The sequence below is a fragment of the Pecten maximus genome, chromosome 3 (assembly GCF_902652985.1).
Source record: "Pecten maximus chromosome 3, xPecMax1.1, whole genome shotgun sequence".
Classification (NCBI taxonomy): Eukaryota; Metazoa; Mollusca; class Bivalvia; order Pectinida; family Pectinidae; genus Pecten; species Pecten maximus.
The window spans coordinates 25,895,871-25,915,691 of NC_047017.1; the positions used below are offsets into that span (position 1 = coordinate 25,895,871).

At 37.1% G+C, this 19,821-nt stretch overlaps 1 protein-coding gene across 1 annotated transcript in view; it reads right to left on the minus strand.

Annotated features, from left to right (window-relative positions):
- Positions 1–18,621, minus strand: part of LOC117323712 (globin-5-like) — a 33,434-nt gene extending 14,813 nt beyond the window's left edge. Inside the window, exon 1 of the mRNA XM_033879128.1 lies at positions 18,084–18,621. Coding sequence (XP_033735019.1) covers positions 18,084–18,289 — 206 coding nt within the window. The 5' untranslated portion in view covers positions 18,290–18,621. The remainder of the gene's footprint in view (positions 1–18,083) is intronic.
- Positions 18,622–19,821: the final 1,200 nt, after the last annotated feature.

Consider the following 19,821-nt stretch of genomic DNA (forward strand, 5'->3'; position numbering starts at 1 on the left):
AATTGATTGAGACGGTTAAATAATCTCACGTGATATTACAAAACGACATTGACACTTACAACGTTATAACTGTAATAATCATAATACAACGGTCAAATGGATTACCAAAGCGCATCAAGAAAGTCACCCTAATGCACATAAGATGTACAATATGTACACATACTACTCGTGCTACTAACACCTTCCACAAAATATACTGATATGATTCATTCACTTTACAAAAAAGTTTTAGGAGCATTTGAAAGTATGGCTGTTTTTTTTATTAGTATTTATATTTACTATACATTATATGTGTAGCAGAAAGGTAATGTTGACAACCCCATAATTCTAAAATAGACCGTTCCTGATCATGCAAAGAAAACATATGGCACAGGTTAACATACAGTCGATCGAGTTGGGATTTATAAAGCGTACGGGACTTAAAAGAGGTTTGGTTCACATTTGTTTATCTATTTTTAATACGGGACAATAAGAGGCACGCGTCAATTTTAATTAAGTTTACTGAAAACATATACTCTTTATCTATGTCAAGGTCATATTTCACTATCAACAGTGCAAGATGTTCGTATAGCTATATTGAATGTAAAGGTTGAAATACTTTTTCTATATAAAAAAGAAAATCAATAATCTTGTTTTTTGTGTGATTCAAGCTAGCGATGCCTGTTATTATGGTTTACCAATATACAGTCGGGTTCTGAGCATGTTGTTAAATAAAATGTTATTAATGACGGCATTATCCGTGCCGTAAAGCTATTTCAAGCGACTAATAACAGCTTATTGTTGAACCGTCATACAAGAAATGACCTATTGTATACGATCGAGGTCTTTGTTCGTGAAGTCATGAAGTTTTATTTGCAGGAGAGATGTGATAATAAAGATTATTTTAAGCTTGTGTATCACCAACAACACTATTCTCATAACGATACGTGGCGTTAGGTTACACAGATAGACATAAATTAAGACATGGAATTTGATACAGGGGCTTATCACACATGTTTAAGTTATAGCTTGCTATATGATACGGCAAATATGGTCAATGTAAACTCCTGAGTACATGACGAAAGTGTTTACAGAAGATGCTTTTTCTAGAATCTTAACGAGTTGAAATAAACAATAATGATTTATTTATTTCAGGCAATGATTCCTACTAGTGTTTATTTCAGGCAATGATTCCTACTAGTAGTTAAGTCAAGTTGGACCAATCGACTATTAAAGTGGAAGACAAAAGTTTCAATCAATAAAAGTCAATGTTGCTTCAACGTAGCTGGCATCATCGTTCAGTGGAAGACAGCACCAACTTGAGTGAAGCGCTCTTGGAGTGGTACAAATTACACTCATCCTCAATGGCGTCTTTTCATTCGTTAAGGTAAATTGTCACTTGGCCTACATTGCCAACCATACGTCCTTTCTTTATTTCAGAAATTACTTTATTTCGAAATGATTTGTTGCTATAACACTTTCCTGCACCAAAATGTTCATAACTGTCGTGCCCAATAAGTGAGGTTTGTTGTGTAATTGGAGCGAGCGAGCCACGTTGAATCCCGGGATCAATGGGATGTTGACATTGATGTGACAGTATCACTAAATTTGTATAAGGCAATCCGATAATGGAGAGATCGTTTCTCCGTGGATATATAATTGTATTACAGGGCACATTGGGGTCACCATGGTAGTTTCGGCACCAGGAAAGAGCGCCGTCAGTGTCGACCATTCTTTTAGGAATCCTCAATTGTAGTAGCATCACTTCATTAATTAAACGATAAAGTCAACACGTCGCGGTATTATCATAAACGACAGATATATTTATTACTATATTTATATATATGGACTATATTTATTCCAATGTATATGTAATGTTGATCTATCAGCTAGCAAACATTCTTCTACCTATTAAACGTTATATCGGTATTGTTTCATCGGTTAGTACTTCGGACATTCAATGTTTTCGGTAAGGACTGACGTCACTTACAATTTGGTTTTATGAAGTCATATGCACTTAAGACAAAATTGAGGGACATTCCCGGAGTTGAGCAGTACTGATATTTAAATAGTATTGAGATAGGCGAGAGAAACTGGGAACGCGAAACCGCTAATCATCTTGCCATGTTTTTATCAAACTCATGGGATTTGCTTTTCTTTGAAACGTCATATATAATCATTCTTAACACAGAATATAAAGGATGATCTTTTGAACACAACACGCCCTCGTCCATATAAACAGACAATGTCGTCCTCATATTTCAAGCAGACACGTTGCCACCATCTCCTTATTGGACCCAATCATCTCATACATGTAAGACTCATCATCGCACAGTTCCGCAAACCCCTCACTATCATTTATGTAGAACTAGGTCGCAACTACTTCAAACCCCTCATTCACCAACTGCGGGAATAATATAAAAACGATAGAAACGCCTTCCCCATCTTTCTCCCGAACCTCCACCTGATGGCATTCGACAATCACACAATTAACGTCAATAACTAACGCCTTTCAACTCTCAGCAAAATATGTGATATTCATTGGTTTCCTCGAGGCTGTAACAGTGATTAAGGGTTCCTAGACAATTGGATCAGCGTCTCGCTATGTATACATTGCCCTACCGTCTGACATTAATCCATACATTGTCTAATGTTATTTGATATCTCTCCCTCATAGAGTTTATTATCCGAAACAGAACTTTTTCAAGATTATGAAAAGGAGGACTAAGAGGAATGGATAGCCATTTCATCAGCACTGTCTACCACCTACTCTTCCAATGACACCTGGTCTTATTTTCCTTGTTATCTTTTATGTGAAAAGGAACAGTGTTAATCTGTGTACTTATTCTACAAATGTTTATGTTATTTAAATTTATTTTTAGAATAAATGAACGACCACTGTCACTAGTAATTATGGATTGGAATTGGCTGTTGAGTATTTGACAGCCTGGTGCGTGATGTAGGATATGACAGGAAGGCTGACTACCGATACCTGGTGAGTGGCGTCTGCCCTCAGGACACACCCCTTTGATGTGATGGCTACTGATGTTGATCAATGTAAGATACCGAGGTACTCTTGAAACTTTGATCTACTGAACAAACTTTCCTATTTGAACATACAGCAAAGACCCTTCCAAATCTAGATATAGCGACGTGTAGATCCCTGAACTAGGTATCACTACGGACTCTTCCGTATCAAACTTTTCCGGCAACTTACAACGACAGCTACTTACTTCAGTGGTAAGCGTAACTATCTCAATTTACCAATGATCTCTATTATTGACAGTTGTATTCTAGCTTTATCAATAAAATGTCATATAAACACTTCTCAGATGGAAGTTGTTTTTAACGTCCAGCATTACAATTAATCATTATATTGTCTTCATATGGTATCTATGGTCGATTTAAAGGCCAAAGCTTTGCAGACAAACATAAGATTGCGCGCTAGCAGAATTTTGATCATTCGAATTGAATGGCTGTGCTGCGCATGCAAAAATATATCAATACGCAAGGGATGGTGTCACGATTTAGTTGTCAGTTATGCTCTCAAAGAATGCAAATCTGTCTAGCTGGTTTAAATCGTTGTCATCCCAATGTAGATATTACAGGATAGTGAGAGATCCATGCTGAAACAGGTCATAGACAGGTAGCTGAATAGTCGCCGTTCTACTTCCTGTGTGCTATATAATGCTAAGACGATTATGCGATTTATTTTACGATAAATATTTTTATAATGACATTTTTTGATATATAGTTACATTTTTTGATATATAGTTACATTTTTTGATATATAGTTACAAGTGTGTGATTTTCTTCCGAAGCTACGTATCAGCGAAAGCGAAACTAAGTGTTTGCTACAACTACTATGGCAACTTTTGTTTTACTGTAAACACGGAAATTTACGCGAGGGAAAAATTTACACGGACCCCTTTTGATCGCGAAAAATCCCCTCATGTGTATTACCCCCCGCGAAATAACCACGTTTACAGTATATAAATGGTTATATCATATGAGGGACAGCTTTGGTCAGGGAAAAAAAATCAGTTTTGACTAATGTGACATTTTGGGGTAAAAAGATGATGTTTGGTGGATCCGCGAGAGCTCTCTAAAGTATTCATATTCCATAATTTCTCAATAAAGTCTTCTTAAAAATATGTAGTTAAGCATTTTTTGGATAACTAAATCATCTCCCCGTGTTTTAAGAGGCAGACCTTAATTCCATGGAATTCTTGTTAGGTTTTTGTCTAACACAGATTGTGTATAAAACAGCGGGATGAAGTGTGTTACACACAACAGTCATTAATAAGCATTAAATCGCTTCACCATACCTTACATGTTCTTTACTGTATGTCTGCAACCTGTCCCTGACGCATGATTTAATTATCTTGTCTCCGACATGTTTCTTAATAAATCAAATTCAAAACTTTTCATCTGCCCGAGATGTGTTTAAATATTTAACCCCGTACCTTCACCATTTTCACTCTTTCTTACCAAGGGGCAAACACTTTTTCATTTATGAAGCATTTGATTCCCATGGACCAGGAACGCACCTTCGGGCCAGGTTAGCTAATACAAATTTGCAAATTCACTTACTCAAGAAAGGTGATGCATAAATAATACTAAGCTGTTTAATACAGCTAACCTGGTTAATTGATAACTACACAAGGAATTATCTTTATCGTTAAGAAGCCGAATACACTCTCTTGAACTATTTATCTAAATACCAATATACCATGCCCCTCTGTTGTGAATGTTACGCCGAACTCGAACGCCTACGAGAACGGTATAAAATGAGAAGTTGATGAATGTATATAGATATATATACCTACCTACATACATAAAGATACGCTGCCGTCGAGGCAGGCACAGATACATCAGTACAGATATAATGAACATTGCTATGTGAAATATATTGACAACACATACTTATATAGTAATTCGTTCAAGACTTGTCCGAATCAGCCAGAGCCTCGATTCACTACAAGACGTAAAGTCTACACAAGCGCTAATGGAACAGCTGGGGCTCAGCTCGTATAAAAGTCAGTGAAAAAATAGTAGGTAAAAATTTAACATTTACAAATCTACATCGTTTTGAGAGTGTAATGTCACCAAATAGCTGACTAGTTCGACATTTTTTCGTCATAAGCAGCCCCCAAATGAAGAACATAAGAATTTCTGGCAGACTATTTAGTTTTACGTAGATGCGTAATTGAATTCAAAGTCAATCCGTTGTGATTTCCAAAAATCTACCATCAAATGTCAAACAGCCAATATGCGTTGGACTTGGTAGTCTCAGTTAAAGAGGCGAGAACATATGTGGTTCGGCGAACACTGCTAAATATACAAGTGGTCGTATGTACCACGCCCAGTAGAGATAAGTAAGTACAATCCAATGTGGTAAAACGTGCAGAACGAACTTTTCAAAGGAAATGAAGTCTTTAAAAAATTATGAAAATATTTTCAATGTCCAAGCACGTTTCTCTTTAAAAATAAAACACGTACTAGACTAAACGGTTCTAAAATTCCCGGAAGTTTACTGATACGTTTATTCTTAACAGATACCTGCTGTCGACAATGAATCTGTAGCCGTTGTATGTATGGTTATCTTTCGCGATTTTCATAGTGTTATGAGAATTCATTACCTTTCAACAATACCGTAAAATTTTCAACAAACTTAACAATAAAAAAAATAAATAAAATGAACGCTGACTTAACAATTTAACATGAATTTTCTAACCAAGTTAAAGCTAAATTACATACCTAACGTTATTTTTCTAACCAACTTATAGGTGTACATTACATACCTAACGTGAGTTTTCTAACCAACTTATAGGTAAATTACATACCTAACGTGAATGTTCTAACCAAGTTATAGGTGTACATTACATACCTAACGTGAGTTTTCTAACCAAAGTAAAACTAAAGTACATACCTACCCTGAATGACATACCTAACGTGAATTTTCTAACCACATTATAGACATAATTAAAGTAGTCTTTGAACCCAAGTTAAATGTTCACTACAGATGTAACCCAAACTTTACAACCAAGATATAATCACAGTGTATATATTAGGTAAATTACATAAACGATTATGGGTATACTACATAAATGCAGTAATCGTTTTAACCAAGTTATATTTTCTCTTCAGACTTAACGAAAACTTTCTAACCAAGCTATAATCATACTGTAGGCCTATATTATAGGTAAACAACATATTTAACCCCAGATAAATTTTACGTATACTAAAAATGTATATGTATGTAAGCTACAGCTGTAGCCAGAAGGAGGCCAAGATTACTTATCACATCAATACATAATCCAAGGTTATAATAACTCAAATCTCGAGTGATCAGTCACTAGAAGTTATTTCATGGTTTGGAGTCCTCGAATCACTCTGGATACTGATGATATAGCTACACCATGAAGTGGTATAAATCTCACCATAAACCACAGAGATGATTACAGTGTAAACCTCAGCATGTCTAGACATTGGACCTTCAGCCTATATGCAAGTTTTTGGTTATTGGCTCTCGTACCCTACAATGGGAATTACCTTCTAGATCTCTTTACCAGAACAGTACTCTGGTGAGATGTCTCCTTCAACGATTCATTGATGGAAAAAACAAAATCTGATGGGAAATTTTACCAACAACAAAACAACCTATTTGTATCAGATATGGACATAACATATGGATATAATATCATATGGATAATTTTAACGAAAGTTAAGCATGCGTAACGCCAACTTGAGATTTGTCATGGTGCGCCTTCTACTAAAACATCCATCTTTGTTTACCATCACTTGGAAGTTACCTTTGAGAATTCGATACAAGAAGGGTTTACAATAATTTAGCATGCGCAGGATCTGGGAACAAAGGATACTGTTGTATTATGTTCAGTAATGGTATACGTATGTCCTTCTGTGTATAAGGGACTTCTGAGAAACCGAAAGTATATAATATCACATAGCAACAATCTAGTTATCTGTCTTTTTATACATAGCGAGAGATCACGTTGATGCCAGTCGATGATACTTAACTGATTTTAAAATGGCGGCGCCCATCTCGAGCGTTACCTATTCAGGGTATATTGATATTCATATCTTTATAACCCCCATTAATGTCTTTTTACGCATCTCTGTTGAACCATTTCTCAAAATGGCGTGACGGGGCGAATCGTTCTGTTGTGCCCCTGTCACATTTCTGTAAGATGACATATTAATGTAGCCCTTAGTTGGCCCCACAACACCATCCTAATATGTCTTTAGTTGTTGTAGGAAAACCAACGCGCGAAAGTGAAACACAGTTTGAAATTTAAATTGTCACTTAGTTCCTTTCAAGCAGCACTCCATAACTGCGAAACGAGGTTTAAATCAATGTGCAATTGATCAATATACGTATTCTTATGTGTTTTGGTATAGATAAGATAATGTCATCAATTAAATAAAATCAGATGATTATGAGCTGTAGTAAGTAAAATAACATTCCCTAGAGCAGAGAGTCAAATTCTTTTGCATACAATTTTGGTATTTTACTGAACAAATACCACAAGTAAAAACAACGAAACAAGTAATGACCCTAAATAGACTGCTAGTATATAAAGTAGCCTTCCCATTTAGGTGTATAAAATGTTCCTTCACAGAACATGCAACGTTCCCTAGTAAACAATGCGATGTTTTTATAGACAAAATGTGAAAAAAAAAAATTCTTAAGGACAAAGGCAGTTTTGGAAAAAAAAAGTCTTTTCCTATAGTGGCCAAATCAATAAACCGCGCCATTTCATTTCCCCTAGAATATATTGTTTCCTATAAGACAATTTATATATCCTGTCATAATACACCAATTGTACATTGCAGTTGTGTATGCAGTCTCTTTGTCTTCACGTACAGAACAACCTAACTTCCGGGGATTATACAGACACAAGCATTCTACTGATAAAATATTGTTGTTGGACTAGACGTTCTGTCGTCTCAAGAACTGCTGCCTACACACAAAGACGTGTAGACATTTACATAATGAGTTCCAATCACCATCCTAGCCCATCCCTATTAGTACACACGCCATAACCGTATATACTAACTCAATGACAAAACACTATTTACCTATGCTCATATAATTAACCAACACGACTGGCCAGAATTACATTACTGCCGTACGAGTGACCAGTGTCCACTGTATACCAAATCCACAATTGTTTATTATGTGCATCGCTGACTGAGGCTCTGGAAATCTATATCTGTGATTAGATTTGTGTGAAAATCTGAATGTAGCTTTCATCAGAACAAGCCGCGTGGAGACGCAGATATCAATAACGCCACTGTAATTGTACGGAATCCATTAACAGACAGTTGGGGGAGATTCGGGTTTCTTTTTGGATTGAACATTTCCATTGAACATTTCCTGACACGGGCTATTGGAGCTTTTTTTTTTTAGCTTTATCATAAGCGATCAGGGCCCTATTGGGGATACATTTGGCTTGATCACAACTCGGCAGAGGCGCCTATGAGGATCTTTAGAGAATCTACCGTTACGCGTCCATGGCTCCACTGGGACAATTTCATTCGAACGTTACTCAGTCAATGCAGGGCAGTATTTTTTTTCGCTTGCCCGTAGCAACGCCCGTGTACTTTTCGTCATCCGTTACAAGGCGTTAATGTTGTGTGTCTTAATTGGCTAAGTCAAGCACATGTGATCGCGTTTTGCTTCAACGCTGCCCAGTCAAAATTTCTTTACTGTATCCAGATCTTCGATCAGTCTATTTTTCTCGACCGTAACCAAAGCCATGTACATGCAAGAAAACTTCGGATTGGATTCTATTATAGATTGCCATACACATAAATACATTATTTATGTCAGGTCAAGTCGATATGAGACCTGATGTTGACTAGGCAGCCTCATTGCCACAATATATATTACTTGTTCTATCGTCCGTGATACGTTATTATGCAAAGTCTTATTCTGACCAAACTTTTCACACCATTTTTTATTCCACGCATGAACACCCACTTTAATGTTCAGTGATGAACCTTTACCCCGTTGCTTGGCAACTACTTTGAGGTCCAGAGCCGCTATGTAAACGCTCTTTACGGTACACAACACGAAACAAAGGTTTGTGTTCCAGCCCTCTCATTGTCCTTCACCCCAGCCCCCATTATACTGTTCATACAATATTACTTAGTCTTTTGGCCCCGAATATGACGCGACAGGTGGCGTTACTGGTCAAGATGAAGTATGTGATTGGTCAATGTAGTGATAAATGCAAAATGCAGATATGCAGTTAAAAACGGAACAAAGTTAGATTGAATGCAAACTGAATAAGTGGATGTATCTTTTCAAATGACATATTAATGAAATTATATTCCTAACAGTCTTATTATCACCAAAAATGATTCCAACTGATATGATTTTGTTATCCAGGCTGGAACGCATTAGTTCGTTAATTTATTTCACCAGCAGTTTTACAATATAACCACCAGCATTAAAACTATGCCGTTTATCTTTTTAAAAGATATTTCTTGTTTGATGTAAAATATATTTGTCCATGTAGTGATAGTCTATACGATATGTTTTTCAACCTGAATTAGAATACACTGTGTTTGAGGAAATTACTTTAAATGATACCCATGGATGTTTTGTTTGTCCTGACGATGACGTATTAGGACGTCGTACACAATAGGTCAATGCCTTAGTGGTATTGTAGCCATTGTGGTGATATCCTGACTGTAGACAGAATTACAAACAAACGATACTCGGTATATCATCACTTACAAAGCAATTGATATACAACATATCATCACAGCAATCTTATCCTAATTAGGAGGCTTCAAAAAGCATATAAGGGGTGAAAAGGGAAAATGTCAGAAGTATATCATGTAAAGTGAGATTGAAACATGAACATGTGAAATACGACCAGGAAGGAAGAAGATTTTTTATGTTTAGGGATCACAGGAGTGCATAAATTGCTACACAAAGGCGAGTCATGTTCCAGGAATGGAGAGGAATATCCTTACATAGTTTTATGTCATCATCAACAACAGGTTGTATTGGAGTGCTACAAACATACAATTATATGTATAATGTATACTAATAACGGCGATTCGCTCTTACAAGGTCACCAGTGTGTCAATTAACCGTTGCCATGGTACCATATTGTGATCAGACATGCTTGTAAGGGATGGGAAAACACCACTGTTCCTATATGCCAAAGAAGAGTAGTGTAATAGGACACTGTCAGAAATAATTATGTTTATTATTACATAACGGATAACTCGTGAGACAACATAACACGGACATCCTCGCGGAATGTGCCAGATAATTGAATCAATACATTCCACTATTGATCATTGGTTAAATTATTTGGTCCAACGTGTGTATAACTGGTTCTACCATTTAGTATGAAATGTATGTTAAAAGTCATATGGCGCACTTTTGTGACGTCATTAACATATGATACCACACAATCTCGATGGTGAAGAACGACCTGTCCATGCCATGACGTCACAAGCCTATCGCAATGCCGGCCGGGGCCACGATAGCTCAGTCGGTTAGAGCGCCGGCTATGTAACCTCAGGTAGCCAACCGAGGTGCGTGGTTCGACGCTCCTTACCCGTGTCGGTTTGTATTTCTCGAGAAGCTGAGAAACGGGCAGGTTGTGTCCTTAGGCAAGACACTTCATCCTAATTACTCATGCAACTTGCAACAGGCCGCCCGTATGTTGTTCAGTGGGGTATTCACCAACTACTACAATGAGACTCCGCCTCATAAAAAAACAGAAATCAGAGGATATCCTATTCTAGTATGTACGTAAATAAGAGCATATTATATCGTAATATTAAGGAGCCAAAATACTCCAGTATTTCAGAATTTCAATAATAGCAGCAATAGCCCCATTTCTACCCCATGTTTTTGAAACTCGAATTAACAAAATACGGCTGTGAAAAGTACCAAATGTGAAGTGTGATATTCAGATTAAAATCGAACGATCGAGGACGTTAAGCTACATTTCCAGTATGTTCCCGCACGTCGAGAACGTACTTACGTAGTACATACATGTACGTAGTAAATTGTTATGTTTAACAGAACATCTTTTATGAGTTCGCTTTCAAACACTCGGGGTAACAAGAGGCCCATGGACCTTAACGGTCACCTGAGATTTGAAATATTTCAGTTAATTTAAATGACCCCTTTTCGCCCCTCCCATCGGCCCCTAGGGGTCAGTCAGAACCAACATGTGCATACCATTAAGCTATCATCCAATGCTGATTATGTTAACAACGTTAGAATAAATTCCAATAGAAATCAAACAAATTATAGTCAAAAATGTGATTTCCCTATGTTAACTATAATAAAATTTACCCCCTCCCCAGGGGTAAACGTGACATCCCTGGGTCATGAAATTCACAATTTTAGTAAAGCACCGTTAGTCCTTTCCATCTATGAAGAGTATTTGATTCCATCATATCTAAGAGTAGGGAAGAAGATTTTTGAAATTTCAGTCAATTTGACCCTTTTTAGCCCCGCCCATCAGCCCCTGGGGGTCAGTCAGGGCCAACATGTGCATACCATCAAACTGCCATCAACAGCTGAAATTGTTAACAAAGTTAGAATTAATTTCAATAGAAATCAATCAAATAATAGTCAAAAATGTGATTTCCCTATATAAACTATAGTAAAGTTTACCCCCTCCCCAGGGGCAAACGTGAGACCCCTGGGTCATGAAATTAATAATGTTGGTTAAGCACCTTAAGACCCTTCCATCTATGAAGAGTGTTTGATTCTACCATATGTGAGAGCAGAGAAGAAGATTTTTGAAGTTTTAGTCAATTTGACCCTTTTTAGCCCCACCCCTCAGGCCCCTGGGGGGTGTGGACCATATAATTCACAATTTTGGTTGACCTTAAGCCATAGAAGCTTCTTGCCAAATTTCCCTGAATTTGGTTTAGGGGTTTTGGAGACAAAAGGCGATTAGAATAGGTTACTTGAGACTTCGTCTCAGGTGACCGAAAATGAGGTCATTGCTGAGAAAAAAGAATGTTGACTATAGTTGAGGTACTTCAGAAATAGTTTTAACACGATTGAGATAGCACTTCATACAATCGGTATTATTACAATTTCGTCTCCGTAACATTTTTTTTTTGTTTAATGCCAAATTTTGTTGACACAAACCTCATATTTATTCCTATATCTAGCCACTAACCGGATGTTGCAGAAGACAGCACCATCATATTATACCCGATTTGGGAGTCGGTAGCACACAGGACCGCCATTAACTGGATTTGTAAGGGCACCACCACACAATACCACGTAGAGTTTGTACACCGCCACCAACCGGATGTTATACAACAAGAACCAAGACCACCATGGTGTTCATGCAATGTAAGACTAAACACACATCGCAGGTGCTGGTTGTTTGTGCTAACAACTTGCCCGCAGCTAGAGTAATGTAATTTACAGTCTCGCGCCGCTCTCTGTCCAAATGTCCCTATTCCTTCACGTGATTGATAATTATTATAACGGTTTAATCAGGACGTTCATGGTTTTACGCCAATTATAACAACTGCCAGAGGTAACACATTTATGTAAACATATAGCATATTGATTCTGAATGAATTAATTTTTGAATCAAGAATTTATAGTCATTTTGATATAGATCATGTTCAGAGCCGCCAGATGGCGGACATTGTATCGTCAGATCTACAGAACGGGGTGTATGTATACAATACAGATACCACCAAAGTTTCACGCATATATACATAAATATACATAAACATACAAGTCTCTTCCTATACATACAAACTATAAAGACCTGCTTGGTCGATACACGTATCAAAATATTCGTTATCTATAATTTATTTCATCAGTCTATATTATATGCATGCATGTATAAATAAACAACAGCTGTTTGACGGGTAGTGTATTGGTAGAGCCTGGGGGCAGGTTATTTCATGGAGTTTAGTCTCTAACACCACAACAGCACAAGGACTAGGCTAACGCATGGTCTTGTACACTGCCCTGTCACTCTCATCTCGAGAATATTGGATTTACCAAGAGTAAATGAGGCAACTGAACCTTAAGAGCTTAGAAGCTAGAAGTTAGTCTATGGTTTAGGTTTAGCATTGTTTAATGCCTATCAACAGCTAAGGTTATTTAAACACGATCTCCGCTGTGTGCGAGATGTAGGCGTGTGGTGTACAGAGTGTGTGATTTTGGGAGACTACGGTATGTTCGTGTTTGTAGCCAGTCGATAGCGCGGAACTGATGCCGAGTTTATAATGCCACCTTACTGAAGCGTACATGTACTACCGAAGACATCCAGCAGAACACCCCACCCGGTCACATATTATTGACAACGGGCTAACCAGTCGCCCAACTCCTAAAATGCTGAACGTTAAGCATGGAGTAGCCATGTTTCTAGAATCTGGTATGTCTCAGTCAAGGAACATAACCCGAAACCTTCATCACATGGGCGAGCGCTGAACTAATTAAAGGCCAATAGTGAGGCATTGTTAAAGGAGACATTATGAAGAAGAAAGTTGTTTAGAGATAAAATATAAGATAAGATCCAAAATTAGATCGCCTTTAACGATCATGTCAAGAATGAAGGCAGCGGATGCTATTATTATGCCCTACCTGCAGGGTAGAGCCAGTTTATGGGTATGATGATCTTAAATCATTTATTTGCAAAATGGCTGAAGGCTGTAGTATAGAATTATCTATTTTAATCAATAGATTTATTCTTTCTTGACATATATCAGAAAACGGGGCAGTTTGTCATTGGAACCAGATTATAACGCAGACGAGATGAACCTTGTGATTTGTAGAACCTAGGTGAACTAGATCGACAATCAATAGAAACAAGGGATAGACTTGACAGGATTGTTATAGGTACATACCAGACAACCATGGGAGTGAAATAGACGACTTATCATAATGTACCGGGGTTAGCACGTCGATCCACCACAGAACGGGGGCTGCTAGTAGACTAACCACGCTGGCTAAGAGTGCCACATAGTTAGGGCAGATAGAGTTCACTCCATACATATATATATGTATTCTCCGTGTTGCTGTCTAAACGTTCTCAAATCAATATATGAATATGTTGAACTAATGGTGTCGAAGTGGTTCCTCCCTTTCTCCCTTGGACCACGGCACGCGTCATCAATGTATACCCACACATTTACAGCAGAACGTGGTCGGGATTTACAATCACGTCTAAAATCAATACGCAAGACTATCATCCACAAATACATAAGCGCACCGATGTCTAATTGGCAAGAGCCAAGTGGGGGCGGACACTGTTGTGATCACACTGTTGGTAGTGGTTTTCTCGTCAGGTTTTCGAGCTCACTTAAACACAACGTCATAATGTGAAAAAAGGTCAATCATATATCTTTTTTGGTAAATAAAGTAACCTTACATCAACATTTACAATATAGCACGTTTTTTACAGATCCTCCTTAGACATTTCGTGCGAATTATCTACAAACAATTACGTGCCATTGGGACATCGAGAGTAATTAAACATGGAGAACCACGAGGAATAAATCTTAAACGGCAAATCTCTGGCAATGGAACCTTAACAGAAATTTCTGGTAATAAAAAGTCGATCGGAAATATTCAGCAATAAAACTTTAATGGGGAATCTGAAGCAATCAGGTGGCAGTAAGAGATATCTGTCAATAAATTTGGAATCACAAGCACCACACCATCAAAGAGAAATCGTGGTCATTAAAAAGCATTAATTGGCTATAGAGGGCAATACAAGGTGGGCGGGAAATCTAAACCAATAAAACATTAGCACAACGGCAATGGAAAATCCCCGGATATACAAGGTTCACAGGAATTCTAAGCCAATGAAACGTTAATTCAAAACTTCAATTAGCTTATGTAGAACGTCGATGGAAAATCATCGCCAATAATCTAATGTCAATGGGGAATCTCTAATAATGCATAACGTCAATGGGAAATCGCTAAAATACACCGCTAGTGGAAAATCGGGAACAATACTAATATAACACCAAGAGGAAATCACAAACCATACATAATGCAAATGGGAAATCGCGAGCAATACATAACACCAATTGAAAATCGCGAACAAATAACGTCAATGAGAAAAAACATTTCAACGTCAATGAAAAATCGCCAACAATACATTACGTCTATAGCAAATTGCTAACAAAATAACGTCAATGGAAAATTGCGAACAATACATAACATTTCTGGGAAACCGATAACATTACGTGACGACTATTGGTTATCGCGAAAATGCAAAGCGTCCATCGATTAATGCAAACAATATATAACATCAATGCGAAATCGCAATCAATATATGGCGATAATTGGTTATCGTGAAAATACATAGCGTCAATGGATAATCGCAGGCAATACATAGCATTAATGGGAAATCGCGAGCAATACTCAAGTCAATGGAAAACCACAAAAAAATATATCAAGGTCGACAAATCGCGAAAAATTGAAAAATACATAACATCGACGGGAAATCGCGAACATTACCTGGCGTCAATGGGTTATCGCCAAAAGTATCTGACGTCAATGGGAAATCGCTAACAATACCTAACGTCAATGGGAAATCGCTAACAATACAACCTAAATGGGAAATCGCTAACATTACATAACGTACGTCAACGGGAAATCGCTAAAACTACAACGTGAACGGAAAATCGCTAACAATACAACGTCAATGGGAAATCGCTAAAAATACAACGTCAATGGATAATCGGTAACAATACAACGTCAATGGGAAATCGCGAACAATACAACGTCAATGGGTTATCGCTATCAATACAATAAAACGTCAATGGGTAATCACTAACAACACGTCAATGGAAAATCGCAAAAAATACAACATCAATGGGAAATCTCTACCAATACAACGTCAATGGGAGATCGCTAAAAACACAATGTCAATGGAACATTGCTAAAAATACAACGTCAATGGGAAATCGCTAAAAATACAACGTCAATGGAAAATTGCTAAAAATACATCAATGGGAAATCTCTAACAATACCTGGCGTCAATGGGTAATCGCTAACAATACAACGTCATTGGGTAATCGCGAACAATACAACGTCAATGGGAGATCGCTAAAAATACAATGTCAATGGAAAATTGCTAAAAATACAACGTCAATGGGAAATCGCTAAAAATACAACGTCAATGGAAAATTGCTAAAAATACATCAATGGGAAATCGCTAACAATACTTGACGTCAATGGGAAATCGATAACAAAACGTCAATGGGAAATCGCGAACAATACAACGTCAATGGGAGATCGCTAACAATACAACGTCAATTGGAAATCGATAACAAAACGTCAATGGGAAATCGCGAACAATACAACGTCAATGAGAAATCGCGAACAAGACATGACGTCAATTGGTCAGCGCGGAAATCTACACAGCGTCAATAAAAAATCGTTAAAAATACATAATGTTAATGGGAAATCGCTTACAATACAACGTCAATGGGAAAAAGCGAACATACAATGCCAATGAGAAATCGCTAACAATACAATGTCAATGGGTAGTCAACACATAACGTCAATTGGTTATCGCGAAAATACATAACGTCAATTGGTTATCGCGAAAATACATAACGTCAATGGGTTATCGTGAACAATACATAAGCACAGCAATGGATTATCGCGAAGTTACATAACGTAAATTGGTAATCGCGGACAATTCATAACGTGAATGGATTATCGTGAACAATACATAAAATAAAAAATAATAATATAATAATAAAATAAATAATGCCAATGAGAAATCTTTATAAACTTATCAAACATTAATAAAACAATGAAGCATATCTTGGACTTTAAGCAACGAAACATGGATGGTTTATTCGGGCAATATTAAAGCGGACATCTCAGCAATTAGAAACAGCATAACATGATCCCAAAAGGGAATCCCACACATTAAAATATCTACGGGGAAAATCTAAGCAATACATGTCACCAGGAAGTTGTAGTATACACGCCGACACAATGCGGAAAAGGCTGTTAGCGGACTTCCCTAGTACAGTCTAACACTTCATCTATAAACATACCGGGCGGGGCAGCAGTACTACACCAAAGTGTGTAAACCATCTGCTTATTTGGTTCAATTTCCAAGAAATTTTCTCGTTGTCTTGTATGCTTCAAGAGAGAAACATAAACCTTAATCTAGAGGCATGAGTGATTACCTTATTTTCCAAATATGTTACTGTAGTTAGTGTTGGTGTAATTTAAATATATGAGAAGTACTCTTTGTTACTCCATCCAAACCAAACCGAATAGCTGAAAACAACGTAAGTAAAATAATATTGACAAAAATACTACTTTTTATTGTTCTGTCAAGCATAACATAATCATCTGTAAGACGGCTATTCGAGGTTTGGGTCGTTCCCTTACCAGTGTACCACATATAATCAAATTATGTTAAAATTATGCATATATTGTAATACGGAAGACGTCTTCGATCTGAAATCGGTACATCTTGACAATCACAAACGGAATGTATTCATTCTAACACAAATAAACCACCATGCTAGGCCCCAACGATGACTGACGTGTTTCTGAGATCTTGAATTAGTGCTCAGACAACATAGCCGAGTGTTTGGCTTGCCTCTCGGTGTTGTAGAGAGATCGATGAAACGCGAGTTTGCAATCACAGCACGTAGGGACTGGATTGTCAGCCATCCTCCTTGTTTCTCCTCCCCAAGTGTCATGGACAGAGAAAAAACCATCCCTGATTCACTGTCAACAAACAACGATTCTAATATCTCTCTTAACGTGCATTTCAATTGCATAGAACCCCATTATGACTCCAGAGTGTCATTTATGATAGAGCTACATAATAGCGAGATACATCAGTAATTAGGACAAATGAAGTCAGATATTTGTGGATTGTTTTCGTTGTCTTAAAACAAAGTGATTAGTTCTAATATATTTTAAGGAAACTCACTAAGGAGTTACGGAGATCCGGTCGGAAGTACCATAAACATATCTCCAGTAACAATATATACACTCATCGCAGCAGACGCTACAGTTAGCGCTGAACACATACACACAGATGAATGAAAATTACAATATAAAAATTTACCTTATGAACATCTCGACTCCTGTGGATTCCATACACCTTTTGATACCCTTCCATGACTTTTTAAGCTTGAATACTTGTCTAGGATCCAGTGGTAGTCTAGGATCCGTGGGATCTGGCGGAGCAGGCTCAGGTAACTTATCCGCCATTGCCGCCTCTGCTGTTAGTGACCTCGTATTGGTTTCAGGCGCAGACTGCTTACATCCCATAATTGTAATATTTCTATGACTCCACGTGCAGCGTGACGTAGCCGCTAACGATTATCGCGGCAAAATCGATATCATGTGAATTACGTATCTTTACTAAAATTAACAGACACTAGATTATAAACTACAGGCTGGGGCATAGTGTTTCTGGTCAATGTGATGTTGTAATGTGTTGTTGATGAAGCTGAGAGGATGCGGTAAGTAAGCTCAGGTGTAACTTCAGTACTTCATACAGGCGTCACAATCTGGAAAGCAAAGTAAACAAACTTATTTAAAGAGAAACTATTTTATTACAATCAATATGCAAGTATTATATACTTTATTGGATTAGCCATTGAACTAGCAGGGAAGCTTTGAAGCATGTTTACACTATTCAAATATTGAATCTGGACGCAACGGGTTCGCTATAGAATTAATGTGTCATACATAATGATATCAAAAATGTCAAATTATGTAATAATATGGAAATCCCAGCGTAAATCCAGTCTTCACTAATATTTGAAGAGTTTATGAAAGATTTTCTCGAAATGTTTTTTATATAAGCATATTGTAAATCATTTTTCCATTCAGTGTTATTAAATTAAGTACACGGCTAAAAATATAGAATATGTTTAACAAAACTTCATATGTCTGCACATTATTTGGCAATTGACACCGGGCGTTATGGAAAAACCGAGATAAAAAGGAGATATCGTGTAATGTACAAGTTGGTCGTGACTACTGAAGTAGAGGACTAATATCGTTTGGTATTGATATGTAAAATGTACAACAACTAAGAAGTCAATATATTAAAAAAAAACACTAGTTTTCTTCTTTTTTTTTTAACTCGTTTTCAACTTTGTCTTAGTGTTTCAAATCCTTATTATAAATTGTTTGCAATATGTACTCAAGGGTCATCAGGCCAACTGTCAATAAAATGAATTGAATTGAATCTTGCTTCAAGTTAATAACTTTCAGTTTCAAGAGAAATGCCATAGATAACCGTATACATTATTGTAACTGCTTCCTGTATGAAGAATCATATGTACATGTCTTGAATACAGATTTTGTGTATAGCCTCTGCTTCGATTGTAGAGTAGTATCTAATGTAATAGCTACAATATAATAATACCCATAGCAGATTGGCCACGTGATCATGTCGGGGGAAAATGTCGATAGATGTGAAACTTGAGAACATGTCCCACATTTGAGAATGTTTATTCGCTTATCCATCTGTAACGTTATCTCATCATAAGACGACATCTTCAAGAAGCATATCGTTTCTTAATATGAGTAACTGTATTGCCATAACTAAGAACGGAACTTGAAATCGATGGTCATGTAAAGGTACCCTAAATGTAGATTAAGGGTACGATGGTCCAATAATATATGATTCGACCCGAATTATCTTTTGCTATCTTTGCAGTTAGGAGAAACGTCGCAGGTATGTTGGTATGGACATCAATGATCTATTTAATTCGGAAAAAAAGCTAACATGGACAAATTAATAAAATCTAGAAATATACTATTATAATGAGAGTCTCTGCTAAGTGATG